This window comes from Phodopus roborovskii, unplaced genomic scaffold, assembly GCF_943737965.1.
Source record: "Phodopus roborovskii unplaced genomic scaffold, PHOROB, whole genome shotgun sequence".
Taxonomy (NCBI): domain Eukaryota; kingdom Metazoa; phylum Chordata; class Mammalia; order Rodentia; family Cricetidae; genus Phodopus; species Phodopus roborovskii.
The window spans coordinates 37,794,641-37,819,950 of NW_026126447.1; the positions used below are offsets into that span (position 1 = coordinate 37,794,641).

The following is a 25,310-nucleotide window of genomic DNA, read 5'->3' on the forward strand; positions in this document are numbered from 1 at the left end:
TACTCCTATCACTTGGGAAGTAAAGACAGACAGATGCCTGGGTCCCACTCAGCTGCCTAGTGTGGTCCATGAGCTCCAGGCCAGAAAGACATCCTGTCTCAAATAACAAGGTAAATCAAGTGGATGCCTGGCCTATATATGTATATTTACCTACATATACTTGTACTTACACACACACACACACACACACACACACACACACACACCTTTATCCCAAAAAAAAAAAAAAAAATCACTTTCTCTACCAATTACTGTCCCATTTTCATATCAGATCAACAAAGCTCTTGAAAAGGGTGGTTTAAACTGACTTCTAACTTCCTTTCATCTTCTCTTACTCTCCTTGACTTTTTTCAGGTTCATGTGTCTCTACTTCTTGATCCTTCAGGGGAGCATTTTCTCTTTGGTCATTTCCTCTTAAATTATTTAAAAAAAAAAAAAAAAATTCTTTATTGGGCTTTCAGTGCTTGCCCTGGCCCTGCACTATTTTTTTAAACAGGCCTAGTTCTTGGCCCTTCCCTTTCTCTGTATTCATTCCCAAATTGCATAAAATACAGAGAAATGATCTGTCTACTAACTCAGTACCCCTTCATTCTTCAGTCTCGCCCAAACTTTCAGTGCTGGTATGTTTATTGTTTGTAAGTTTGGTTAGAAAAAGAAAATTCTATTGTTAGTATGTATTTATAGTTTGCTGTTTTTGTTTTTCCCTCAGGAGAAATCTCTCCCTGGTGTGGTGATGGCACTTGTGTGTAATGTGTTTGACATGCTGTATCAGCTTGCCAATCTAGAGGAGCCAAGGTAAATGTGAGGCTTGAGGGCAAGTTATTAAAAGTTGGTGAGCCAAGTAAATTTTGCTTAAAATTTATTATATATGTAATATGCATGCATACATACTTTGAAAAACTTGTTACTGAAGCTATAGCTTATATGTAAGAATTTATTTTTGAAAATTTCTCAGGATAACTCTACGAGTACGGAAGCTCCTGCTTTTGATACCCACTGATCCGGCCATTCAGGAAGCCCTTGATCAGCTGGATTCTTTAGGCAGAAAGGTATTCATAGTATTAATAATTATTTAACTAGCTTAAAATTTTGTGTCATGATTCATTGAAAATATTACCTGAATCCTGTGAAGGTTATATGATAACATCTTTCTATAATACTTTATCCTTTTGAAAAATATCCTTGCCGTAAGTTAAAATCAGAACTTTGTGTTGCCATGTAAAAGGTCCAAACAGAATTGTTAATGAGATAAAGTTTTATTGTTGGTGGTGTTTTGTTTTGTTTTGTTTTGTTGACAGGGTTTCTCTATGTAGCTTTGGAGCCTGTTCTGGAACTCGCTCTATAGACAAGCCTGGCCTCAAACTCACAGAAACCCACCTGCCTCTGCCTCCCGAGTGCTGATGAGATAAAGTTTTAGGAAGAGCCTGTGCCTGGTATAAAAGAGGAGACTGATGCCCAAAGAGTTGTACTTACATTGGGGGTCAGGCAGTTCTGGTGCTGTTGAGATGTTTTCTTTTTCAAGATGTTGAGGGGGGTCTCTGCAGGTGTCAATGCAGGCAGAATGGAAAGTTGGTTCAGGTTGATAAAGTCAACCTGGATTAAACCTTGGGGAGTCTGATACCAGGTGCTTTACTTACACCAAATTTAAACGCAGTATAATTTGGGAAGAAGTTTCCTGGTGTAATACAATCCCAGTGCACAAGGAAGCGTAACTACATCAAAACTCAACTCCGGGAGCGTGTCATTTCTTCTATGAAGATGGGTTCTAGAGACAGGCTACCTGTACTAGCTTAAGGGCCTAAGGAAGGATCTGACCTGGTTGTGGTCATACAGATAGCATAGAGGTCATTTAAGCTATTAGCCACCTCTGGTTCTGGTAAGGGGGAGCCCCTGGCTATAACAGACAATATAAAGGGCCTTTTAGATTACCAGCCACCTAGCTCCTGGTTGTAGGAGCATGATATGGCCTGGACCAACCAATAACACAGATCACCAGGCTATTTTGCTCATACTCCCAGCTTCCGGGATGGAAGAACAGGTTATGGTATCCATTACTTTGAGAGGAAAATCCTGTGTGCTTAACATTCTTGGTTTCCCTGTAGATCTTTGAGTGCAGGGACCTTTGTGTACCAAAAAGATGCCTCCCTGGATCTGACTATTCTGTCTGACGTCTTTGTATAAATGAGTCATCATTACTTTTCCTCACAAGTTACACTTCAGTTTGTTTTGGCTTAGCACGTTGGTGCCTGCCTGTAATCCCATCACTGAGGAGATAGAAGCAGAAAGATCTGAGTTTAAGGTCAACCTGAACTACCCTGTCTCAAAAAGGCAATGGTTGGGGCTGGAGAGATGGCTCAGCTGTTAGAGGCTAGGCTCACACCCAAAACTAAAACAGACAACGGTTGGGCTTTGTGACACTTTCCCTCATTCAAAGGCCTGTACAGTCCCCATCACTGCAAAGAAAAAGTAGAAATAATGAAGTTTATCTTATTTAATTTTCAGAACTAAGGGATTTATATATAAACCATTTTACATATCATGTTTTTGAATTACCTTCTCAGAAGAAACTCATTTAACTAAGTTGTTGAAAGTGAGTTTTGTATTTAATATTTTAGTAGTTGAAAATTGGATCTGCTCAGTCATGTCATCTCTGGCTTAGGTATGTATTTGAGAGAGAACTGATGTAACTGAAATATGTCAGCAGTATCAGTCAAAAAATAATCCTCAAGACTACTGTCTTAGCAATCTTATGGTTTATTAAAAGCACAAAATATAAACATGGAAACAAATTAAAATGACTTTGCTGGTATTTCTGAGAATGCAGTCTCAAAGCATTCATGAAGTGTTTAGCCATTATTTATTAAACTCAGTTGTATGTTTTGTTAGTGGAGAATTAGGTTGTCTTGTGAAGTGGGTTTGTTTGTTCATTCATTGGTCTTTTTTGAGAACTTAATTACTGTGGCTTATATTAAAGAGGAAAAGGACACAAAGCTCTGAGATCTGCTTCAAGTGTGATTTGAAGACACATGTTTCTTCTCTACCTTTTTAAAATGTAGAAAACTTTGCTCTCTGAAACAAGCTCCCAGTCTTCAAAGTCGCCATCCTTGTCATCAAAGCAACAGCATCAGCCCAGCGCCAGCTCCATCTTGGAGAGTTTGTTCCGCTCTTTTGCTCCTGGCATGTCAACCTTTAGGGTGCTCTACAATTTGGAAGTAAGAAACACCTTTTTCATGTGTTTCATTTGACAGGCTGGGAGAGTCATGCTTTCGGACACCAGAAACAAGTGATAAGGGGTGATCTGCTAGAAAATTAATGTAGAAAAAGATTAATTGAAATTCTTTTCTTTTTCCATTTGTACCTCTATGCATTGTTTACTTACAAAATAACATCTAGGTAAAGAATTAGGAAATCTTATATGTCATGCATCTTGTTGCCTTCCTCTATAATCTTTTTTAAGTCTATAATATGAATTATCTTTAGCTTTCTTGATTAAATGCATGTACTATTTCTTTAAGTGGTAGTTTGTTGACATTAATAGAGATTTATGAAGAATTTGTCAAGAAACACACTATTTCAAGTTCTCAGAAGGCTACTAAATGAATTAGATCAATTATTTTTATTATCTTTTATTTAGTCATTCAGGTTTTATAATAGATGAATACTGAAGTAGCTAAAACCACAAATTTATTATTGCTCCTTGTTGTAGAGAGTGGACAACCCCAAGTCAGAACATCAACTGATTCAGTGTGTGATGGGGGCCTACTTCCTGGGTCATAGACAACTGTGTTCTTGTGTATCCTCACTGGGTAGACAGTGCATGAAAGGATGCTCTGAGCTTAGAGCTCCAACCCCCCTTATAAAAGCATCATCTTCATGACTTAATCATTTCCCATAGCCTCCACCCCCTAGTACATATTAGGGATCTAAACTGCAAAAAGTGAATTTAGGGGGTGTTTTAGTTAAGACTGTTACTGCTGTGAAGACACTGTGACCATGGCAACTCTTATAAAGAAAACAGTTAATTGTGTTGGCTCACTTACAGTTTCAGAGGTTCAGTCCACTATCATCATGGGGGGAGCATGGTGGCACACAGGCTGACACGATGCTAGAGTAGCTGAGAGTCCTGCATCTTGCAGGCAGCAGGAAATCGACTGAGATACTGAGTGGTATCCTGAACATAGGAACCCTCAAAGTCCTCCCCAACAGTAACACATTTCTTTCAACAAGACCATACCCACTCCAATAAAGCCACACCCCCTAATTACATCCAAACTACCATGGGGAGCATCAGTTATTCAGCCCAATGCAATTACTTATCTCATTAAAAATAGCTTTAAATGAATATATTTAATTCACCAAACACTACTTGTTTCCTGTGTACAAATCATTACAGTGGTTTCAAAAGACGAAGTGATTGCTTCCAGTTTATATAAGACACATGAGATGCTAGATGTACTTAATTAGGAAGTGGGAAGTGTCTGGGTATAAACACTTCTCTTTCCAAGGTGTCCTAGATCAGACCCTCCAATCACTATTTATAGACGATAAAACCATGAATGAGTTGGCTTTGTCCTACAGATACATATCCACATCAATAACTAAGCAGCCTTACTGTGTCATGAAAACTAAATAGACAACAAGTGTCCTGATTAGTTTATAGTTCAAGTAGATTTTGAGCCATAACAAATGTCATAATTAGTAAGGGGAAACCTATATTTTCCCTGAGGTTTATTCATCTAATCTAATTGGAGTATATAATTATATGCTTTTTTTGTCCCACATGTTGCTTATATGTTCAAAAGCTGATATTACATATTAGCCTTAAAGTGTTCATTTTTGTGAAAAGACAAATTAGTTTTAAAAAGGAAAATATTAAGTAAAACATTTTAAAAATTAAATAATGACCTTTTGTAACATGGGCATTTAAAAAAAAGTACAGTATTCCAAGCCAAAATTGTCTAGAAGTTTTTGGCCTACTTAAACTTAAATTTTTTTTTATCTTGTAATTCCTACTAGGTTGACTGTTTTTGAGTAGATAATTCTTAAAAGTTAGGGTGTAATTCTGTCATCTGTATGACAGCACAGAGCAAAGGAGTGGGGTGTAGCTCATCATCAACCACTTAAATTACATTGTCTTAGAACCAAAACTCTGTGGATATAAAGTATCTCCAATGCAATTTAAAGTATCTCCAGTGTAATTTTAGAGCTGCAAAATAACTGTAAATTCTTTTGATAGATCTGATTTTGCTTCAAATCTACAAAATAAGCGGAAAACAAAACTTTCCCAGAATCACTAATTTTTGCTAGTACTTAAAAATGATAATATCCTTGTATTTTTCTCATTAACTTACATTTGCCCACCTCAAATCTGATATTATAAATACCTATTCCTTTTAAGAAAATTGATTTTCACTCAACTGTGGCTCCCTAAGAATGGGGTTTATGCACATGTCAGCGGATAACTGCTCACAGGAAAGACTTGAGGGCAGCGGTCTCCCTTCTCCCTTGTTGGACTTACTCTGAATCTGAGGCACTCCTTTCCCAAAGGGAACCTAGGTAGAACGTGTCTCTAACCAGAAACCCTCATTAAGTAATAAGTTCATAATGCCATTAAGTTTATAGAACTGGACTCTTTAAAATAGAAAGTACTTTTAGTTCAAAATATCTAGCTTAAAACTGTGATCGTAAGTGGCTTTTAAATCAAAACAACTAAATGAGCTATTGTTTCCTGAACACTTGTTTGTACTGCTGCTCACTTAGCATCTTAAAATTGTATTTTACTTAATCTGACAGTCTACTGGTATGTATAATCATTATCCTGCTGTAGCTGATGAGGAAAACGGGTCAATGGGAAAATGACATGTGTGTGATCTCTCAACTCATAGCTGGGGTTGTGGTGATTTGTATAATAGAATCCTCCACCCATCACAATAACCCAGTTAGCTTTAGGTAGGTATTGCAGTATCAGAGAAGGGCAGAGATGTTAGAGTAAATCCCACCCAGATTTGAAGTCCCATCATGTGACCTTCGGCCCCCTCACTTAGAAAGTAAAATGGATGTGCTTAGTGCCGAGCACATGTCCAATGAATACGAGCTATGTTCTTTAGGGACTTCACTTCATGTTTTTTGTTTTTCGGTTGTTTATAAAACTCTAGCCTACATCTGTTAAAAGAACGTATTTTGCAAATTACAAAAATTTATTTGTTATTACGTAAGCTTGAAGGCATTTCATGAAAAGACTTGGTTCAAAACTGGGAAAAGAAATCCTAATTAAATGCAGTATGAGAAAAATGTGATTGTCTTTATTGGGAGAAACTGGCCTTCATAATCCTCTGGGAGAAACTAAGATGTGTCATTTAAGAAATTCTGCCTTGAGTTATTTCTACAGAAAATGTTAGGGTGATTAACTTTGCTTCTTTGTTCCCCAGGTTCTAAGCTCCAAACTCATGCCAACAGCTGATGATGACATGGCAAGAAGCTGTGCAAAATCCTTCTGTGAGAACTTCCTCAAAGCAGGAGGTTTGAGGTTTGTGAGTCACAGAACTGATGATGGTCTCATTAGTGTGTTTCTCTCACAGAAGCCGTGCTTATCCCTCCAGTGTATTTATTGTGTGAAGCATTGTGATGGTTTAAACGAATAGGAGTAGTGCTTTGATCCTTCGGGTTATTTATCCGTTTCTGACTTTTGATCACTTGAGGAAACTTAATCATGTCTCTCTCCCCCCTGGTAGAAGAGTACTTACTGGTGAGACAGCCACCTGTTTCTTACATCTCCCATCAGTTTGGTTCCCATATTGCAGCAACATTGATGCTGGTGCAGCGGGATTAATTGGGTGGAACCCTGCTCGTCAGAGGCTTGTGCTTAAAGAGTAACTAACAGAACAGCTAGCTAGCCTGGAAGTATATATATATATGTAGTCTGTAAGAGGTGACGCATGGCCAGTGCTGAGAGGAAGAAAAAAATTGGCTAGGTAATGCTTTCCCCGCCCCCCTCCAAAAAAGTGATCTTTGAGCTGGGAATTGAGAATGAGTAAAATTTTCCATAGATCAATAAACAGAGATGGGGTGTTCTAAACCAAGTAGAGGGCAGGATGAGTGAAAAGAATAAAAATGTATCACTTGTCTCTTGTACTGCAGTTAGACCTGAGTAGAGGGAAAAGTGATGAAAGATCCTCAAGCAGGAAAGAGTGACCTTTTGCCTATTTACTGGCTGAGGTCAGGGTCTGGAATTTAAGGTTTAAACTTCTAGCTTCCCAGGGTCATTGGAGAGTTAGGCTGTATTTTTTCCATCCTTACAGAATTAGCTTTCTAACTCAGGCTTTCCTTGATCATGTCAGTTCTACAGCCTTGACTATAGCCACTATATCCACTTTTCAATCTGCATATTTGAAGTATTCTTAAAAATTCATTTCAAAAGCCAGGTTTAGTGGCACACACCTTGAATTCAGCATTCAGGGAGGCAGAGGCAGGCCAATCTCTGTGAGTTCGAGGCCATCCTGGTCTACAGAATGAGTTCCAGTCCAGCCAGGACTGTTACACAGAGAAACCCTGTATCGGAAAATCAAAACATAACAAACTAACAAACAAACAAAAAAAGCATTTACCTAATAGTTTTCATGTCTGTGGTGGTCAAAGCATTATTCTTGGATTTACTTGTTTTTATTTGTTAGTTCATGTGATATGCTTTGTTTTAAGCAATGGGAACAAAGCAGTGAGTAAAGTAGACAAAAATCCAAGTCCCTGTAAAGCTTGCAGTCACTAAAGAAGGAGACAAACAAAGGGTTATATTAGAGAGTGATAAGAGCTATAGAGAGGGGGGAAAAATAGGAAAATGTCCACTTGGTTAAGTGACGTTTTACAAAATCGTGGAATATTCAAAGCAGTAGGAAGATAGTTATGGCCCAGTCTCCAGAAGAGTAGCTAGTATCTACTCTTGTATGGGAAGCTGCCTAGTAACCTGTGTGGGACTCCAGAGACCAAATGAGTAAGGCAGAGAAGTTGGGTGTGGCATTCTGGAGACACTGGAGAGCAGGATATGTAGCACTTAACCGTCTGTAAGGCAGAGAAGTTGGGTGTGGCATTCTGGAGACACTGGAGAGCAGGATATGTAGCACTTAACCGTCTGCTGTGCACATTCTGTCTTTTTCTTCCACATAGGAAGCACTGAATACCTTTGTGCAGGCCAGTACCATGATCTGATTTATATGTTAAAAAAAAAAAAAACACTCTGGTTGCCCTTATAAGAGTAGATTTGGAGGGTGGAGAGGTAAGAATGGAAGCAAGAAAAGTTAGGAAGCATTTTGAATAATGAATTGTGTAGTAGAGATGGAAAACAAGCTTGACTGAATATACCAATTTTTGATATATTTTTGAATTGCTAGTTCCACTAATACCAAGAATTATTCAGTGATGGCAAACCAATTAGTGAGAAAGGCTGCTACCTGAACACACTACCTGGGTTTTCTGTTAGGCTAAACCACAAGTCCAATTCTTATGGAAGTCCTTGTAGAAAAAATATGGACCAAAAAATATGTATATAGATAGTTCATTTGTATATAGAAACTTGATTACTAAGAACATCTGGTTATAGACTATTTTCTATTTTTAAAAATTAATGTCTTTACTATGTTTCCTTTGTTCTTTCTTTTGAAGTTTGGTTGTAAATGTCATGCAGAGAGATTCCATCCCATCAGAAGTAGACTATGAGACAAGGCAGGGTGTTTATTCTATCTGTCTACAACTTGCAAGGTATGAAATGTATTGCGTTTTTCTCAGAAGATAATATTTTACTTTTCACAAGTTTTATCATATTAAAATAGTATGAAATAACTTTTGAATAAGCGTTACTTTTTATTTGTAAGGTTTTTACTTGTTGGACAGACAATGCCAACATCATTAGATGAAGACCTCACCAAAGATGGTATAGAAGCACTTTCTTCCCGTCCATTCCGAAATGTCAGCCGTCAGACAAGCAGGCAGATGTCCCTATGTGGAACCCCAGAAAAGTCATCCTACAGACAGTTGTCAGTATCTGACAGATCTTCCATTAGGGTTGAAGAAATCATCCCTGCAGCTCGAGTTGCAATACAAGTAAGTGGCTGGTGAATATAGACGTATTATGTGTCTCCTACTTGGGAGAGGAACTGTAGATACGGAATAGCTCCAGTGTGAACACTGCTTTCAAGCAACATAGCATGAGTAGGAAGGAAAATTACTCCAAGTGCAGACATAGCTTAATCAAGGAAAGTATCAAGTGGAACTACAAAAGCAAAGCATTCTGGGAGCCTCAGCAATAAGGGGTCTTTTACCTGTGCTGCGCGCTGCTATGTGTACCTTATTCTGGAAGTGGCTCCTGAGTTAGGTCTTAAAAGACTGAATGGTGAACAAATGAGGGAGTTGGAGAGGAGACTTAAGTAAAAAGAACAAAACCAGAGCTAACATGCTAAGTCACAAGGACATTCATGGAAGGTGAAGTATACTATGTACACTTCAGGAGAAGAAACAGAAAAAAAAAAAAACAAAAACAAAACAAATTGAAGAATGATTGGGTAAAACCAGAGCATGGAGTTTGGAGTCTGCAGTCAATAGATCTTAAAACTATACAGTGTGATGGTGTGAGATGGCAGTCCTGGCTGATCTGAGAGGGAAGAATTGTAACCTGAGGCCACGGGGTCAGAGAAGTCAGCAGATGTCTTCACAAGCAGCTCTGTCTCTCATACCACCCTTTCCATACCTCCTCAGACTATGGAAGCAAGTGATTTCACTGCCACTGTTGCTTGTTTCATGAGACTGTCATGGGCTGCAGCTGCAGGACGACTTGACCTTGTTGGAAGTAGCCAGCCGATTAAAGAAAGTAATTCTCTGTTTCCTGTTGGAATTAGAAACAGACTCAGCAGTTCAGGTACTTAATTTAAACGGGACAGTGCTTTTAAAGAAACACAGAACAGTGTTTTTCCCTGTAGCTTTTCAGTCCTGGGAGGGTGGGGGATGGGTGGGTGTGTGTGCGTGCGCGTGCGCATGTACCTATATATACATATGTGTATATGCATTTATAATGCTAATTATTAAACAAGAACAGTTCATAAATTTTAGAGGGAGTGGGGGTGTTTAATAGCAGGTAGAAATTATGCAACTACAGGACTCATGTAGAAAAATATCAAAAAAAAAAAAAAGACAATAAAACATTAGGCAAGAGTAGCTTGTAAGAATAATCCATGCACAGATGTGTCAGATTATAAAAAGTTTTTTTTCTCTTGCTTTTGAACATGAGTAAATGTTCATCACTCTTGATACATTATTTAATAGACTGCGCATTTATTAATAAATAGAGATGTCAGGTCCAACCATTTTTAGCTTTGCTGAGCATAAAAGTGTTATAAGACTATAATTTGTGACTAAAACACAAATTCCTCAGAGGTCTAACATAGATAAAATTTCCTTTCTTGGTTTGGCACAGCTTCACACCCACCCATGTCTGTGTTTTGTGGTGTGTGTGTGTGTGTGTGTGTGTGTGTGTGTGTATGGGGGGGGGCAGAGGGAGAGACAGATAGAGACTATGTATAGCGTATGTGAGCTAGAGACTGTTTTTCAGATAATTTTCATTCTCTTTTTGTTTTGAGTCGGGAACTCACTGGCAGAAATCCTTGTGGCTGGGCTGTCTCAGCAAGCCCTAGGAATGTGCCTGCCTCTCCCTCCTCAGCACAAGTGTGTGCTACTATGCCCAGCTTTTACATGGGTTCTGCATATTAAGTTCAAGTTCTCATAGTATGCATTTTACCAACTGAGTTATCCTTCTGGGCCCTGACAACATGTTTTCTATTAGGCCTTTTTTATGTCTCTTTATTTCTTAGCTTTGTTTAGTTTTCCTGCACCGTCTGTTTATAAATACAGCAATAGTAAAAAAGGTTTTTTTAGTTTGGTTTTTTTTGTTGCTGGTGTTTTCTTGTTTGTTTGTTTGTTTGTTTGTTTTTGAGACAGGGTCTCATTGTAATCTTGGCTGCCCAGATACTTACTATATAGACTAGACTGACCTCAACTCATGGAGATCAACCTCTGCTTCTCCATTGCTGGCATTGAAGGTGTATGCCACTACACCCAATTTAATAATAAAAGTTGTTTCTTTTTTTTAGTTATGATATATAATATGCAGAAGTTTTAGATAAATGATATTTTAATGTCCATGTAGATCAAGATTATCTTACAAGATACAAGACATTGTCCCACTTTAAGTAGTTCTGTCTTGTGAAAACATTTTGAATTCCAGCAAATGTGTAAGGACAAAGCAGTTAGTGTGTATCAAATATGAAGATTATGCCTGTTCCCTAGCAATGCTTCTTGCAATAATTAGTGTGGAACTGGGACTCTGGGTTTTAGATTAAAACACAGCATGATCCTAGGAGCCACACTAAACTTGTGTTCTCTGCTTTCAGGAAGCAATTGCAGCTCTGGCAGTGAAGGAGAGCCAGCAACTCTGCATGCTGGGATCTGTGTCCGACAGCAGTCTGTGTCCACCAAAGATGCCCTGATTGCTGGCGAGGCTTTGTCACTTCTTGTTACATGCCTGCAGCTTCGGAGTCAGCAACTAGGTAGATTGCGCTTTATTAGTAGTTCATTTCTTTGAGAGAAAAGCTAGATTTCTGATATAAATTAACATTGCTTTATAAATAGATCCGCTTAGTGGAGAGTGGGGAGAGGAAGGATGTAGCACAGCTGAAAATGGTGCTAGAGAGGTTTATTCTGCAGGAACGTTTGAGTGTTTGCCAAGCCTTTTGTGTACATATGTATGCATTTGTGTCAACATACACAGTTCCACATCAGTTGTGGACCCTGTATATGCCCAGTTGGGGATGATTATATCTAAGGAATTGAAACACCCGGGTTACTAGTTTATAATAAATTATATGTTCTCAATAATGACTTCATCATTAGAATTTATGAAACCCAGGCCTGGATCTATAAGCTTTCTTACTGACTTCAAGTGGATGGGGATACTGGGTCTCAGTCCCTCAATATCTCTGTTCTATATCTCTGCTCTGTCCTCTCTTTGTTGGTGACCCCATCCAGTTTCACAGCCTTAAATTTACCTAGCCACTGATATACAGCACATTAGTTTGAATCTGTGGCCTGGGCCACACCCCTCGTAGTTCTGCCTAAGATGTATCACACCTAATCAGATTGGACATTGATCTTGCCTATATCACTCAAAAATTCTCCCAGCTTATGGGCAATACCAGCCTCTTGCATACTCTAGCTAAGCCCCTTGCATACTCTAGCTAAGAACCTTGTAATAACTATTACATTTTTACTATATCTTCATCTATTCAGCCCAACCTCCTTAGGACTGTAGCTAGAGTCAATGCATTTGTACTCCTGTCATGGTTAGTACTTTGAAACTGCTGTCATCTCTTATTTAGATTGTACCAATATTGACCTAATTTATCTCCCTACTTCTGCCTCTGCAGTTTATTCTTCATGCATAATCAGAGAGGGCCTTTTAATATATCAGTCATAGTATGTCATTCCTTCTTCAGAACTTCCAAGCTTCTCTGCTCATCTCCAGTAAAAACCAAGTTTTACTAAGCCCCCAAACCCAACACAATACACTATACCAGTGATTCTGTTTTCCCCATATTCGTCTACTTTGTCTCTAATTCACTGGTTTCTTTGTTATTTCCTTAATACACAGGCTATGGTCCTGCCACAGGCCCTTTGCACTGGCTGTTTCCTCTTCCTCCTTAGTGCTCTTTCCTCATCTGCAAGTTTTTGCATACATAATACTCCAGTTATACATTCCCTATCTTTCCAAAAGCTAAAGCCTTCCCTGTGACCTCATACAACCCAAGCCCCTCCCCTTATTCTTTCAGCATCACTTGTTTTTATATTCTTCACTATAATACACTTCTTTATAATGGTGTGGCCATCATCCCCTCTCTTCCAACTATGTTGTGAACTCTACTAAGCTAGAGACTTGTTCATTTTGTTCCCTGCTGAATCTCCAGCACCCAAATGCTGCCTAACAAGAGTTTTATTAATTCAGTTTTAGATGTGTACCAATTATCTAGTCTTAGCTGTAATTCAGACCACCAAAGATACAGAATTGAATCATGATGTATTTTTAGTAGTTTATTTTATGTACATTTGTGTTTTGCCTGCATGCATTTCTAGTTACAGACAGTTGTGAGCTGCCATGTTTGTGCTGGGGATTGAACCCAGGTCCTCTGAAAGAGCAGCCAGTGCTCTTGACCACTGAGACATCTCTCCATCCCCCCTGATGTATTTTTTTAATGTCTAAACTAATTGTATAAATCAGAAGTGAAAATTATCAAGGTAAACTTAGAAATTAGACTTCTGTATTTTTCCTAAGTAATAACTGCATAAATTTTCTCTGAGAACAAATTCATTTGAAGATTTTTATATGGGAAACATAAATCATTATGAAATGGCTTTTCAAACCTGCAGCATATTCATAATTTAATTTACTTGTAATTGTTTGATTTAGAGATTTTCAAGTTGAAAAAATACAACTTCTCCACGTTTTTATTTTTATCATGTATAAACTTAGTTTAGGGTGTGTTTTGTTTTACTAGTACTGGTAGTTTATCAAGATAAGACTTCCTTATTCTATAACTGGTACATACGAGGCAGTGGTGCTAATGTGTAGTGATGGTACACGTTCAGTTCCCTGGAATTGCTGGGAAGACATGGGAGATCATTGTAGATGATCCTTGGGTCTAACTTTATAGAAAGGAGAAATTTTTCTGCTTAAGTTTGAACTTAGGAAATTTTTTACAAATACCAACATTTTGTAAGTGTGCCACCTAATTAGTTCTTTCTCCTCCCTCATTCTTGTTCTCCTTAGCGTCTTTCTATAACTTGCCATGTGTTGCTGATTTTATCATTGACATTTTGCTTGGATCACCAAGTGCTGAGGTAAGGATTTCTATTACTTAGCAAACCTTTTGGTCTTGTTGTTGTGACTTTTATAAGCACCTGTGGCATTGTAAGGAGTACAGAAGGAATGGCTGCAGACCAGCCCTGAAGAAAAGCTATCATTTAGACTATTGCCTGCCTTCTGTTTTTCCTTCCACAGTCCAACACAAGTTTTAGCACTTGTGTTGGAATTGATTGATGTTTGATTTTTGTTGTTGTTGTTGTTGTTGTGGATAATGATCAAAGAGTAGCCTCCAGTGTTGAGCATCTGTGACCTGCAAAGGCAGCAGGAATTAACATGTTGGTCAGAGTTCAGAGAGATCATCTTCAAGCCATGAACTTTCTTATGTTTTATATCTTTTATATGTGACCATGAACATGAACTTTTTAAATATTTGAAAATGAGATTTTCTGGCTTGTTTTCATTGAGTTAAAAACCTGTTGACTCAAGTAAAGTAATAATTAGTTTCCAAACCAGTTTTTTTTTTTTTTCTTTCCCCTAACCCCCCACCCCCACCCTTGGTTTTTCAAGACAGGGTATCTCAGTATAGCCCTGGCTGCGCTAGAGCTGGCTCTGTAGATGAGCAGGCTAGCCGCAGACTCACAGAGATCCACCTCCCTCTGCCTCCAAAGTTCTGGGACTAAAGTTGTGCACCACCCCACCGCTGCCACCTAGCAACACATTTATTTTGAATTAATCCACTTACTCAGTAGAATCTTTAGCAGCCAAAATTAGGATAGTTTGGGTTTTCAGGGTGTCGCTTTTTAAGTAGTATGAAACATTAATGACGTCTGTCCTTTACCACTGATCACATTTCAGATCCGCCGGGTCGCCTGCGATCAGCTCTACACTCTTAGTCAGACAGACACTTCAGCCCATCCCGAAGTGCAGAAGCCAAATCAGTTCCTCTTAGGTGTTGTTCTCACAGCTCAGCTGCCTCTCTGGTCCCCAACCAGTATCATGAGAGGAGTTAATCAAAGGTATGTAATACAAAGAGAATGGGGAAATGATTGATTGTACTGCTCCTGTGACATCTGTGTGGGTTCTTGAGACGAGAGGGTTTCTCCTTTCTCCACCTAGCACCCAGGCTTTGCATGTTTTCTACCACGCAGGGAGAGTTAAACACCACCAGGCTTCCTTCTCCATCATCCTTGCTCCCACCCTACTGTCCCTAACTGATGAGATCCAGAGGTTGTTTGAGCTAGTTCCCTGGGGGTCGCGGCCACACTTCAATCCTCTTGCATGTATGTCACTTCCTGAGCTCAGATATTTTATGGAGTCTGTAGATGACTTTGGGTAGTTTGGGTATCTTAAGAAGACTTTGTTTTCTAATCATAAACATGTGATGTCTTGTTACAGCATGTTTACTTTCTTCAGCTTTGTTTACCACTTTACTACATGAGACTTCTCTCCTTGATTAAGTTGAATCTCAAGAATGTTATTATCTTGATACCATTGTAAAAAGGATTGGCTTCTTTGCTTTTCAGGTTATACACTGTTGGTGGGAGGAGCACAACTTACTTTTGTCTGTTGACTTTTATATCCTGTAACTGCTAAATTAACAGGGTTCAGGTGAAATCTTCAAGCTTTTCCATATATTAATATAAGTTTGTCAGATTAGTGGACAGATAAGTCCATTTCTACTTCTCCAATTTGGATGCTTTTTTCTTGTGTACTTGCTCTGACTAGAACATTCAGCATTCTGTTGAATAGAAATGATAAAAGTGGCCATCGTGCTCTTAGGAAAAAGCTTTCTTTCCATCTTAGACTGTTGAATGGGAGGTCCACATGGAGTTTTTGTATGTGGCCTTTACTATGTTGAGATAGAGTCGTTCAGTTCCTACATTGTTACAGTTGGTCAGGTCCTTTTTGTTAGACTTATTTGATGTGTGTCTATGCAGCATCTGTGTTTCTGGTGCCTGTGGAGACCAGAAGAGGGTACTGTATTCTGGCACTTGAAGTGTTGGGAACCAAACCTATGTCCTCTGCAAGAGCAGCAAGTCCTCTTAGTCACTGACCATCTCTTTCAGCCTCCATGTTGAATGTTTTTGTTGTATAACTAAAGCTAATTTGTATGGGCTCCTTCACTCCTTTTCTGTTAATGTGGTGTTTCAGTGATTTTTTTTTTTCTTTCATGTTTGACTGTCTCTACATTGCAGGAAATCAGTCCTTGTTTATGTTACATGATCCTTTAAATGTTTTGGCTTGCTAATATTGGGGATATTTTGATTTAGCATTTGTGAGAGATGTTACATTCTAGTTTTCTTTGGGATCTTTATCTGGCTTTGCTATTAAGATCGTGCTGTCCTCATAAGAATTAGGAAACATGACCTCTTCAGGGTCATAGAAGAGTTTAAGAAGGACCACTGTTGTGTTTTAAGTGTTTGGTAGATTTTACCAGTAAAGCTTCCTAGCTTAGTACTTTTCTTGGGAGTATTTTTAGTTGTATTTTGTTAATGTTTGAGTTTCATCTAGAAAACTAAAAGTAGGTATCTTCTTTGCCTTTCAAATTGGAACTTTCCCTAGCTAGTTTTCCTGTTCATAAGTGTTTATTTGAAGGATGTTGATTCTCAAGTGGAAGTTTTAGTTATTTAAGAAGTTGAAGCTGTTGGGCTTGTTTTTGCTGTGAGAGTCACTTAATTCCTCTACCCTTAAAGGAAAAAAGCAAAGTGGAGGGAGGGGCCTGCAGAGATAGTTCAGGGGTTAAGAGCACTTGTTGCTCTTGCAGAGGACCTGGGTTCATTTCCCAGCACCCATAACATCCAAAACCCTAGTTTAATGGGATCCAGTGCCCTCTTGTGACCTCTGTGGTCACCAAGCACACACATGGTGCACATACATACATGCAGATAATACATTCACATATAAAATAAAATGAATAAATGTTTTCTAAAAAAGGACAAACCATGAGATGAGATTTTTAGTAAAAGAACCTTTTGACAATATGTTGACTTGGGAAGCTGTTGAATTTCCAAGACAACTGAATAGTTATACTTTTTATAAATTTGAAATTTGTATCTCTCATTTTAAAAATGTCTTAGTTTTGTATATAATTAGCAATTACCAAATCTTACTGTGCCATATAGTTTACCAAGGTTTTTGTGTGTCTGTTTATTTTTTTAACCCCCCCCCCCCAGAAAGGCCCTAGTTTGGATATTTTATTATTTGTATTTTTAAAACTCTTTGTTCATTATTCCTGCTTAAGCCATTTATGTCTACTTGAATATACATGAATGTTTATTTTATAATGAGACTATAATAAGCATTTAAAAATTAGAAGACTGCGAGAAAGGAGGTGTCCATGGACACTAGCTATAGTAGTAGAGCCAAGACTTGAAATCTAGACTCAACACTCCTATTACTATACTACAGTCTGATTCTAGAACCTATGCTCCTAATCATGATAGAGTTGTAGAAGTACCTTGATTAATCTACATAATTTGTTTCTTTCTCTTCTTACTGTCTTCTTCTCCTTCTCCTGCTTCTTCTAAATGCTTGTTTGATATTTATTAATTGTTATCAGTATTCTTTGTTCTTTTATTCAGTGTGCATTTCAGTTAATTGGTAGATAGTGATTCACATTTGAATGAACAAATGCTATCAGTGCTTATATTATTTTAAAACATATATTTAGTAACTTTCCTTCTCTTTATACAATTATTCCTAGCAGTTTAGCAAAATTATTCAGTTCTGTCATGCTAAACTAGGTATTTAATGTAAGTAATTGTTTGGTTGGGGAAATTACCTTGTTCAACTGCTTTTTGAACTTATTTTTAAGGAAAATGCTTTATCTTTTAAACTCAGCCTCTTTAGTAACTGGAATTTATCTGGTTTGTAGACTGCTGTCACAGTGTATGGAATATTTTGATTTGCGGTGCCAGTTATTAGATGATCTGACAAGTAAGTAAACACCTCATAATGTTGGGTTTTGTTTTCTTGGAAATAGCATGTAAATCCATGTGCCATTGATCTTTGCTCCTCTTACATACCAAGCCAGTATATAGAGGTTAGTTAACTCTACGGTTTACCAGGCTCATTTGTAATTGAACTAAGAGAGAATTAACATCTTACTCTCTAGTGTAATTTATTCTGCCACTTTTTTAAGGTTTATTTTTACTTTATTTATGTGTACATGTGTATGTGTTATGTGAATGTGTACATGAGTGCCTATAGAAGGCATTGGATCCCCTAAAACTGGAGTTAGCTGGCTGTTGTAAGCTACCTGACATGAACACTGGGAACTGAACTTAGGTCCTCGGGAAGAACAGTCACTGCTTTTAACCACTGAACATCTATCTAGGCCCTGTTCTGACAGTAAGAGTGATGATTTAACAGCTGAAGGAATTGGCTGAAGCATGTTGATAGTGGCAGAGGTCAGTCAGTGCCTCCAGTGGCAGTATTAGAACTTGCTTTTTAGAATATGGAGATTTTACTCATCTGTGCTTTCAAATAATGCAAATATATTATAAATAATGCAAATGTCCCATGTATATTTTAGGTATTCAGACCAACTGTATAATATATTCCATACTCTTTACTCCCAATTCACTTCAGATTGCAAGAAATAAAATTCAGGATCAACAAAAATATTAAGTGGAGTAGAACATGAAAGCCAGAGGAAATAAACACCCCCTTTATATATGCAAGTTGTACAGCCCCACAGAGGATGTAGTCAGGTGTTTAGTATCTGCAGGACATAGCCTTGATAGTATCTGCACCAGAAGGTTATTAATGAGCAGGCTTGTGAGCTCTGAAGTGAAAGATCAGGACTTGACTTTGCTTCTCATTTGGAACTTTGATTCCATGAATAAAATTTTTTCTTTGCAGTAGATTTCTGCCTCCTCACTTTTACCCCTTTCTCAGCTTCAGAAATGGAACAGTTACGAATCAGCCCAGCTAGCATGCTTGAAGATGAGATTACGTGGCTGGATAACTTTGAACCTAATCGAACAGCGGAATGTGAGACTACTGAAGCAGACAACATCTTATTGGCTGGACATTTGCGGCTCATTAAGACCCTGCTTTCACTCTGTGGGGCAGAAAAGGAAATGCTTGGTAATTATTGCTTCATTTTATTGTGTGGGAGAGAGAACCTTGGTTCTCATTTACTGCCAGTGTTGTGTGTAAACTAGGACAATATGATAATTGCTAAATAAATGGACCTTTTAGGAGTAGGGAATTGTCTACAGTTTTGTGACTAGCAATCCACATATGTGTCATTAAACCACATAATTTTACATTGTTCAAAATAGTTACATCACATAACTTTTAATATCAAGTAAAAGTTATAATTCAGAGTAAGTTTATCTCTTGCTGTTAGCATATTTTATATTATGTTTTCAATCTTATAAGGGTGATTCATGTCTGAGGAGGTAATCCCCAACCATTACCTCCTCAGTGTTGGAGAAAATGTTAAGATTTCCCCTGAAGTACAGTTATAATTTGAAAATAAATTTCCAAATGCTATAAATTATATTCAGAAGATAAACTGGAATACAACTTCCACAGTGATAGTACCAAGTAGACTATAGAATTTTCTTGGATATTGAGGAAACATAGAGAAAAGTGATTTTTAACCAGAAAGAAGGTTATCATTTTGCCTGAAGGAGATAGGCTTTTTAAAAAAAAAAAAAAAAAAAAATGTCCTTTAGCTCTTGTGTGGGGGACTTCCTTGATGCCCAGAGTAAGGTTCATTTACTCAATCCATTCTGCTTGTGGTGTTCTTGGCATTTGTGTTTCCAAGATGAAAGCTTGACTCCTTTCACTGTTTAGACTCCTAAAAGAAGGCATGTCACCTGGCTACTTTTTACTTTGTTCCTGTTCCTACCACTCCACAGATCTGAGCCACATAGTTAGCACTCAGAAGTAAGCTTCTGAGTGCATTGCTGTTGGGTGGCCTCCATGCCTGTGCTGCTCTCATAGGAAAGCACAATAGGATCTTTGAATATAATCTGTGTTCACCTTCAATGTACTATTATGCTCTATTCCAGGTTCATCACTCATTAAACCATTGTTAGATGACTTCCTTTTCCGAGCTTCTAGAATTATTTTAAATAGTCATTCTCCAGCTGGCAGTGCCGCCATCAGTCAACAGGACTTTCATCCAAAGTATGGAAAATGCACGTTGTGTTCAGTTTTGGTAAAATCTCTTAATTCACAACTGTAGTCCAAAGATTTTCTTAACTTGGAGTTTGTCTTCCATTGTGTGAGTTTGTTTGTCTTGTGCTTTCTACCACTTAAACAAATGCATGCAAATGAGCTTTGTATAAAGTGTGTCTGGCACATAGTGAGCACAGAGCAAGTGTGCTGGTGAGTTCTCATCATCAAGGTGGGATAGTTAAGTAACTATGTGCTGATCTGGTCATTGACAAATTCCAAGTAAAACAATGTATAAGGGATTGGGAGTGTGGCTCAGTGGTAAAGCACACATTTAGCCATGTGAGAGGTCATGAGTTCAAAGAGAGAATAAAGAACTACCTCCAAGTAAACTGACTCCAAATATAGACTTCAAGATTTTTTTAGGAGAAAGATGTAGAGCCTTGTCATTTGCTGGGTCATACTATGTTCTCATATCTGCAACTGCTCATAATTTATTACAGTTGTGAATTTTGGAATCAAGGTTTTATATTAGTCTTTGTGGACTTAAATGTGAAATATCCATGTATATTGTTAACTTTTCTCAAGTGATATTTAGACTTTTGTCCATAAAAAAGACATCAGTAAGCTGCCCCTTAACTTGCTCCAAACTGAACTTAATTTTCTAAAGCAAGAGTTACCTGACTAATCCTGAAGAGACTCTTCATTTCAAAGATGACTGGTATAGGCAAGGGATAGTAAGCACTATATGTTGTCCCATGAAGTGTCATGTGTAAATACTTTTCCAGCTAAAGATTTCGTATTAGAAGAATAGACTAGAAGGCAGGGAAAGCTCTTGAACTGTCCTTAGGGCTATGGTTTTCATCCTCATTCCTGTCTGGTCTTGTCTTGGAATATTTAGCACTTGGTCCCTGGGACTCTAATTAAACACTAGAAATTATTAGTATTTTGATTTTTCAGTAACACAAAACAATATATATCTAGCAGTTTTAATGGAAAAATTTATTGGTGAATCCTTCCCCTTTTTATTAAAAATTTTAATAAAAATAAAATCATGTAGCATCTGGAATAGAAAAACAGACATTTTTCACCCTCCCCAATGTACTAAACTTGTTCATTCATTACAGTGACCTTTCCACCAAAACCTTGAAGCAAAAAATACATGAAAACTCTTTCTGAAAGTCATAGTAACAAAACAACTGTTTCCATCTATGCGTATAATGCCTCCCTATTCATTGTTTGCCCGCCCTTTTCAGTCCATACTTCTAGACAAGAATTAAAGTACAGTGCCACCTCTGTGGCCCTTGTTGTTAATGTCAGGTGCAATGCTAACCCAAGAGCCCCAGAGTCCCAGAATTCCCCTCCTGCACTCCTGTAAGGGGTCCAATCAGAGGTTGGTTGGCCTCCTTTCTGTGTGTCTATTCTAATCTGTGATCACTTCAGTAGTGCAATGTCGGTGTTGATTATAGGTCACAGTTACTGCCCAGATTAAAAGTCAGGCAATAGAGGAAGTCTGCTTTCCTGCATGTCATTTTTTTTCTGTCTCCATTTCTGTAATAGAGTACAAAGCTGATGAGTGAGTGTTATTGCAGAATTATTGACCACCGGGCATATTTGAAATGTTTATGGGCATCTTATTTTCATAGCTTCCTTTTTCTTATTTGAGAAAATTTTGCTGGTTATTATCAGGCTAAGAAGATAATAGCTCTGAAACATCTTCCTGCCACCTATGTTTAGAGCACATAGATGACTAGATTTCCAGCATTGGCCTAATTAACTGTTTAAGGGATTGTAGTGCTTGCATTTTGATTTCAGATGTTGATTTTGAAGTTGGTTTGTGCTTTTGTTTTTAGGTGTAGTACAGTAAATAGCCGATTGGCAGCCTATGAAGTTCTTGTGATGTTAGCTGACAGCTCACCTTCCAACCTTCAGATTATTACAAAAGAACTGCTTTCAATGCATCATCAACCTGACCCTGCTCTCACCAAGGAGTTTGATGTAAGTTTTTAGACCTAATGATATACTTACCTGTGTGTATTCCTATTTGTGGAGGCTAGAGATTGATACTAGCGTCTTCTGGCCTTGTCTGCTCTGTTTTGCTAAAATAAAACATCACTTGTATCCAGAGCTGGTTAGAGTAGTTAGCCAGCTTACTTGAGGGACTTACACTCTGGTCTTCACTTGACCCACTAAACCATTGCCCCAGTCCTCATTTAAATTTTTAGAGTGGTGTCCTAAATACATAATTTATATTTACTTTTTTGGCAGGTATTTACATGACACAGAACATATATGGAGGCTAGGACAAGTACAGGAGTTGGTTCCCACCTTCTACCACCATTTGGGACCTAGAATAAAACTCAGGTTTTAAGACTTTATAGCAAGTGTTTTAGCTACTGAGACATTTCTCTAGCCCCTAAGTATATAAGTTTATGACTGAATTTGCATTATCCTAACCACAACCAAGTCAGTCTCTCTTTTTTTTTTTTTTCCTTATGGCATGTTTACATATTAAAATCAACTAAATTTTCATCATACCTCATCATTATATTACTTTGAAATATCCTTTCAGTTAGAGATAAGCCATTTTCAAACCGACCAATAATTAACCTCAATTAAAAAGTAGCATTCCAACCATTTTCATTATTTGATTTTTGTATTTTTTTCCTTTTTGAGTAAATTTATGCTGGCATAGTGCCAGGCACTTGAATTACAAAGCCAGATAAACTGAATAAAATTCATAGTTTATCATGTGTTAAGAAAGATTTTAGGCTTTTGAAGCTGAAAAATAAACATACTACCCCAGCTGTCAGGCAGATATGTGCAGTGGAATAGACAGACCGCCCATCAGCAGATTGATTTAGAATTGTGAGAAATGGGGTAAGTTGGAGGTGTGTCCTGTGTGCTGTACTAACACAGAATAACACTTCATCGAGTATCTTAAAATGCTTCTAGAGAAGACGAAACCTGAAATAGAAACTTACAGACTGATGCTCACTGAAGCAAGATTAAGAAGCCATTCATTTCATTCCAACAATGAGAAAAGAATATGAGGGAGTGCTATGGGGCCTCTTACTGTGTGTCAGGATGTGCAGAAAGGAAGAAGTTGCAGGTGCCCTGGATTCTGGTTAGGGATAGGAAGACACTGTCAGAGCTCAGTGTTGAGTATCCCTGAATACACATGTAAGAACAGTGGGACAGTTGTTTTAGTGAGAGGAAATAATACCTGTGAAGAAGTAGAAATATCTGAGCACTGATTTGGGGAAAAAGTTCACTTCTTATCCTTTAGTTTGTATTGCTTATTTTATTATGTGTTTTAGCCATGCTTCAAGTCAGGGATGATACCAACATAAGGAATAAAACAGTCTTAGATAAATACTTTTTAGCATTTAAATTTTTTTTCATAACTTAAAAAACATGTGCTTTGTACTACAAATGTAAGTACATGTTAGCTTCTAGAAAGCACCCTGCTGTCAGTTACTTCTGATGTTAATGAAAAGTATGTGAGATCCAGGAATGCTTTGAGGTCCAAAAGACCTACATGTTTTTTTTTTTTTTTTGTCAGCTGTTTGTTTGTTACATGGATGCAGACAGTTATGTGTGGTTATGATAAGAGAGCCAAGCTCTTGGTATACTCACATTTCCACATGTAATTATACTGTCCTTTTCCACTTGAAGAGGTACCATGTTGAACATTAATAATACCAAGATGCCTTATCTGAATTATTTCTAACCAGAAAAGCACTGTTAGGATCTGCATTATTTGATAACATTTGTAAGTAAAACAATAGTGTGTTTTTTTGTCATTTTAGTTGTATGCTACTAGAAAAAGTTTAATAGAAGAATATTACCTTGCATAAAAAAGAATTTGAGCCTTCCTCAACTGCAGAGTTCCTTATGATAGAACATTGTTCCTTTATTCAGAAAGCTACTACATTAGCTGTTTGTAGACATCTAATATATCTGCTTGATTAATGCCATAAAGCTTACACAACTAGATTATAAGCTCTTGGAAATCAGAACCATGAGAACATTTCTATTCTCTCTTAATCCCTGGCACAGTGCCTGGCACATACTAGGTCCTTAGTAAACATTTGTTGAATGATAAGTGAATGAATGAAGGTCTACATAGATGAGCTAATACCAGCCTTGTGCCACATATTTTATGAAAAGAAGAGGAACATTAAGGCGGTTGCATTTTGTCATCACGCCAGCCATTAATGCAGGTACTTGAGGAACATAAGTTCTGTTGGTTCAGTTTGATACCACACCGGATGGATAAGTCTGTGTCTACTTTTTCTTCTCAGTCATTCTAAATGGCTGTTGTGGGAGTGTGCTGTGGTAGGGAAGTCCCTCTCCCCACTGTTTGTGTTCCTTTCTTTCACAGTACCTGCCTCCAGTGGACAGCAGATCCAGCTCAGGGTTTGTGGGGCTGAGGAACGGTGGTGCTACTTGTTACATGAATGCAGTCTTCCAGCAGCTGTACATGCAGCCTGGACTCCCTGAGGTGATTTCCTTCCTGTCCTGTGTGTCAGAAGTGAATGTGTGGATTGTCTGCAAATTGTTCATGCTTAATTATTGTTTCTTGGGTTTGTAGCTGTGGTTGAAAATTCTTTTATTAGCTTCTGGAGTTGGTAAAAATGTTACAGTCACACATTTTTGTAAATTTGTTATTTTAATTGGTTATTTGAGCAAATGTAATTTTTGTACATACAAAATTCTCAACCATTCTATAAAGTCACACTTAATATTTTAGTATATGAGACTATTTTCAGTGCTTTTTATTAACATAGTCACAACTGGTAGGGTAGTATTTTGATAATAGTCCATAATTATCATGTAGCATTTGTGTCTAAAGCTCCTCATCAGCTTTAGTGGAACTTAAAGAGATATTTTATCCTTAATCATACCAACTAGGAAATGACAAACCTAAATATGTACAGGGCTATCTCCACATTAGACACTCCTTAGCATACTTCAAACCAGGGTGGGTACTCATGTGTGCGTGTTTGGGGCATTGTGAAGCAGTTAGAAGTATCTGTCTCATTTCCTAATGCTTTCCTTCATAGTCACTTCTTTCAGTGGATGATGACACAGACAATCCAGATGACAGTGTGTTTTACCAAGTACAGTCTCTCTTTGGACATTTGATGGAAAGCAAACTGCAGTATTATGTGCCTGAGAACTTCTGGAAGGTAATTATATAGCAAGTGTAGATTTAATGTTAGATAGAGTTTGGCTCTACTTCCTTCTCTAGTGATAATGGTTTTCTGTCATCACTTAC

At 37.8% G+C, this 25,310-nt stretch overlaps 1 protein-coding gene across 1 annotated transcript in view; it reads left to right on the top strand.

The window, feature by feature from the left end:
* The window catches only part of Usp24 (ubiquitin specific peptidase 24), a 123,602-nt gene that overhangs the window by 67,175 nt on the left and 31,117 nt on the right, over window positions 1-25,310 (top strand). The window contains exons 29-44 of the mRNA XM_051188293.1: window positions 710-795; window positions 956-1,049; window positions 3,057-3,212; window positions 6,429-6,526; window positions 8,653-8,748; window positions 8,862-9,090; window positions 9,742-9,901; window positions 11,430-11,585; window positions 13,859-13,929; window positions 14,750-14,910; window positions 17,769-17,830; window positions 18,794-18,985; window positions 19,921-20,038; window positions 21,880-22,024; window positions 24,414-24,533; window positions 25,096-25,221. Of these exons, the coding sequence (XP_051044250.1) occupies window positions 710-795; window positions 956-1,049; window positions 3,057-3,212; window positions 6,429-6,526; window positions 8,653-8,748; window positions 8,862-9,090; window positions 9,742-9,901; window positions 11,430-11,585; window positions 13,859-13,929; window positions 14,750-14,910; window positions 17,769-17,830; window positions 18,794-18,985; window positions 19,921-20,038; window positions 21,880-22,024; window positions 24,414-24,533; window positions 25,096-25,221 (2,070 nt within the window). The remainder of the gene's footprint in view (window positions 1-709; window positions 796-955; window positions 1,050-3,056; window positions 3,213-6,428; window positions 6,527-8,652; window positions 8,749-8,861; window positions 9,091-9,741; window positions 9,902-11,429; window positions 11,586-13,858; window positions 13,930-14,749; window positions 14,911-17,768; window positions 17,831-18,793; window positions 18,986-19,920; window positions 20,039-21,879; window positions 22,025-24,413; window positions 24,534-25,095; window positions 25,222-25,310) is intronic.